This window comes from Micromys minutus (genome assembly GCF_963924665.1).
Source record: "Micromys minutus genome assembly, chromosome: X".
Lineage (NCBI taxonomy): Eukaryota > Metazoa > Chordata > Mammalia > Rodentia > Muridae > Micromys > Micromys minutus.
In genome coordinates, this window is record NC_137970.1 from 92529160 (window position 1) to 92533658 (window position 4499).

Genomic DNA, 4499 nt, shown 5'->3' on the forward strand with positions numbered 1-4499 from the left:
TAAATATTGTTTCATTCTATCAACTCGTCTCCCTGAAGTGACTGGGAATAAACTCCAATGTGGAAGTAACATATAATTTTGTACGTCTGTAAAAAATGATTTTTTAAGATCCAAATTATGGAGTCCGCTGAAGTTACATAAAACACCTTCAAAGTTTCTTTCGAAAAATTCAAGGATAAGAAAATTTTCCAACCATGCATGAAAATGGGAATACTTTCATTGTGTTCTACAAATCAATGAAGTGAGTTATATATCTTAGCTTGCCCAATATTAAAGTGTATTTGGGTTGAGAATATAGTTGGTGAAAAATAAAAAATAAAAATAAATCAATAAAAAGAAGAAAATTTTCCTAATGATGTAATAATATATAGACATAACACTTCACAATATGTCTGTTTATTTCATTATTTGATACTAATAACAAACTTTATTTGTAAGCATAGAGTAAATGAGGCAGGACTCGCTAAACACCTTCCAGTGCATCATCATTTGGCTCTTCAGAACTGAGGTCTCACTGTTCCCTCTCGATTGTGTGCTTTCTGTTCAAAGTGGCTTTAAGTATGTATATCATAAGAATCTAACCCTCTTCTTGGGAACATTTTGCTTCTGCTGAGATTTAAGCCACACTGTATTTTTATGAGTATTCCTGCTTGCATGAGCCATCAATATGTGGAAACTGGTCAATGAAGGCTTCAGTGGGTCATGTCTATCTGGAACCACTATGCTTTTGACTGTAAATATAAGTAAATGGCAGGATGGTTATAAAGTACAGCTGATAATAACCAAGGTCTGAAAGGAAATGTAGCTGATTCTGAGTCATAGTAGAACCTGGTATCCTTGTAATTTATTGGTTGTTCAATGTGTCAGTCTTGAATTTGGAGGAAAGAAGAGCTTGCTGTATGTAGATATGATGGCCCTGGCTGGTGTAAACACATAGGGCATTGTAGGTTTGGATAAAAGGTCTTCAGTTGTGTCTTTGTGATCTTATTCTATCACCTGCCACATAGAACCCTTGAAGGGTTCTTCTGAGGAAAAGCCCAAATTGGTTCCTCCTTGGGCCTTTGTGTTTTCTTATGGGGTTTCTACAGACACCACTCTTAACCTCCCATTATTTAGCTTGTCTGGGTTTTTCCTTCTCCTCATGCCTGAGTGTTGACCTGCTTCTCTAAAGAAGCTTATTAGTCATAGTGCTAGTTGTCCTAATTACAGTTCTGTTGAAAAATCTATTTGAGTCTTCTACATGAGATATCATGTAAATGCTACAGGATCATTCCACACATATCATGTCTATCTCATGGGACAAAACCCAGTGAGGTCAAAATGCTCAGGTGAGCCCAGCATGAACTTGGGTGTAATAAGTGAGCAAAAATATTATAGGAAGAAGGTGTGGGCTAGGTTGAGACTCTATCTTAAATGGGGCAGTTTATAGCTTATCGTTGTGCAAGGCAGCATCTGTGGTGGCCAAAGAGGCCAACACTATCTGTTGGAGAACACAGAGCCCAAGTAAGAGCTCAAGGCGGGAGTAGTTTTGCAATCTTAGTCTTCCCCAGAGACCATGAAGGCAGTGATATTGAAGAAAACCTGTTAGATGGGCCCCTCAGAAAAGTAGGGGGGTTGAAATCTGGCAGTATAGACAGGACTTGATTCACATACATTTAATTTCTCCATGTTTGGTTTCTTTTCATGCTTCCGGATCTGGTCTACTACTTTCTGTATTACATCTGGACAACTACTACATTCTGATTCAGCCCAATAGTGATTTCTGATTATGAGACCCCGCTTCTATATGTCTAATGGCTCAGGCTGGTTTCCTCAAAGACGAAGAGTGACTGCTGTTCTCCAGAAGAGCAATGTTCATGGCCTCTGCCTATATCTGATGCTATGCTTTGGCCTGGGCCTGGGCCTGGGCCTGGGCTTGGGCTTGGGTCTGGGTTTAAACCTAGGTTTTGGTTTAAGCCTTGGTCTGGGTCTGGGTACTGGCTTGAGTATCAAATTAAGTCGGATCCTTGACATATCCCAGACGGCCTTTTTGAATTCAGTGCATCAGGAGTCAATTGACAATGTTGCCATTGAGGATGATTCTGTGGGATCTATCATGGAAGAGATGGATGAGAACATTGAGCAGATCTCAGATGTAAGGGGTAAGTAATCCAAGAGGAGTTCCCCCAATCCAAGCATGAAGTGGAAGGCAGTGGTAGGAGGTGGGAGAGGGAAATGAGTTCATAAGATGCTACACAGAGACAGGGACACTGCAGGTTTTCATAGGCAGCTTTCTTTAGCTCTTAGATGGGGAACTTGTAGTATAATCTCCTCCAGTATAAGGCTGATGTGCTGGAGTAAAAGCTCAGTTCAGTAAACACCTTTGTAGTTTTGAGGGAACATTTGCTACTTTCTACCGACCCATGTTTAATAAGATAGCAGGGATTCTCAGTATCATTCATGAGCCCACACATGAATGTCAGTGGGAAGTTGGCATGCAACAGGAATCTTGGCAGATGAAGGAACAGAAGGCTCAAGGAAAATTAAGACTGCTACCACTTCATTTTGGTTTATGACTATTGCACTTAAAACAAAGAAGTGCAAAAGTTCTTAGAAAGTTGGTTCACCAAACAGTGAGCTGGCTTGGGAGCATTTGGTGAAAAGAGAATACACAGCAGTTTGAGGAAACAGTCATCTTCACTGTAGAATTTATCTGAAGCAAACAATTATCTTTTCTGCAGTGCTTTGCCCACTAGCTCCAATGACTCAGATTCCTTCTTCCTTAAGGGAGAAGTTCATTAATAATATTGATGAGGAGACTCATGGGGAACCAGGGAGCATCATAACTGTGGAAATGATTATGGGGCACAGATGTGAAAGGCAGAGAGTAGGTAATGTCAACAGCAGGAAGGTGCTTTGCTGTTCTTTTCTTAGTTCTATTCCATTGCTTCTCCTGAGGGCAGAGTATTGATGGTGCTACTAGCTTTGAATTAGGTTACTTTGTCCATGACTGACTCTTCCCAATACTTGTCTCATTCTTCACTCTAGCAATCAGTAAATATGAGTATGACAATTGGGAGGATATACATGAAATTGCCAGAGATGAGACAGTGAAAGAAGAAGCAGAAGAAAGTGGACAAGATAATCATCAGACCAAATCAACCTGAGAAAACCCAGCAGGACAGCCACAGCCCAGGTATCCCCGTTTTGTTTTGTGTGTTATTCAGTCTTACTGCATTTGCTTGTTACTTGGAGCTTAAGTACTCCCTAAATTCAAGCAAATTAAGAAAAATCCTGATGTTCAGAATGAAATTCAATTTAATCCAGATTGTTTCCAGAATATTAATGTGCATAGTAAAACAAACCACACCGTGTTCCAATACATTGGCTCTTCCAAGGTTGTCTTTCTTCTAATCTTAGGGTACTAAAAATTTTAAGTGCCATAGACCCAGCACCTCTATCTGACACACATTAAGACCTATCTAGAAAAGAGTTGCTGGAAGCAGCAGCATAAGCAGGCACTAGTGGGGCCTGTGGTCCCAGGTCCCAGGTTGCAACATTAAATATAACTAGAAACAGTGGCTCTAAGGAGTACTGTCAAATAGCAAAAATGTTGAAATGTTAAGTAGAACTACATTTATTAGGTAGTAAGTAGGTCTTTAGTTATAGATATTTGTATGTTATGTTAGCTAAATAATAGAGTAATAGCCTATTTTAAATTATCTTTTTTAGCTATCATGCTAAATAATCAGTTTCATTTTGGTATTTTCATACATTTCCCACTTTTCACATATCCATGTCCTCCAGTTACTCTTGCTGGCCACCTTTCTATTCCAAATAGTTGTAGTTTATATTTTGAGAGACTTCCACACTGTTGATAGTGGTGGTACTAATTTACATCCTCAATAGTGGGGTTGAAAGGCTCCTTTGTTCTTAAAATTCTCCCTAGCATCTGTTCTTTTGAAGATAGCCATTAGCACTGGGGTGGGGGTGGGGAGGAGATAGAATCTCAGGGATTTGATAATAGTTTTAATTTGTACTTTCCTGTTGACTAAGGATATAAGGATGTTTTGCATTATGCTTACAGACTATTTGCATTTCTTCTTACAAGAAATTTCCTTCCAGATAATTTGCCAACTGGACTGGTTGGTTTGTGTTGTGTTATATGCATATCACATTACTCGAGTCATTTACATATTCTAAATATGAATCATTTCAGGTGTGATTTCAGGCAAAGCTTTTCTTCCATTCCCTGGGTTATTTTCTGATTGGTTGTTTCCTTTGTGGTGCAGAGGTTTTTAATTTTATGCAAACCCAGTTTTTTTTTCCAGTTCTTGGTATTATTTCCTGATAGATGTCTGCTTTGGAATGTCCTTGCCTATCCTTATATCTTGGAGGATTTTCCTCTTGCAATTTAAAACTTTGAGCCCTGGCACTATGGATTTTGATATGTTTGGTATTAATTTCCACCCAGGGGATGAAAGATGGATCTGTCTTCATTCATCTATATGTGAATATCC

The 4499-nt window shown here is 39.1% G+C and overlaps 1 protein-coding gene across 1 annotated transcript; it reads left to right on the top strand.

Annotated features, from left to right (window-relative positions):
• Positions 1-1768: 1768 nt before the first annotated feature.
• On the top strand, positions 1769-3146 carry LOC308415950 (uncharacterized protein; the record flags this gene model as incomplete). The annotated part of the gene is made up of 2 exons (XM_080910959.1): positions 1769-2141; positions 3028-3146. 2 exons carry the CDS (start codon positions 1769-1771, stop codon positions 3144-3146), a joined length of 492 nt encoding a protein of 163 aa, XP_080767085.1.
• Between the last annotated feature and the right edge of the window lie 1353 nt (positions 3147-4499).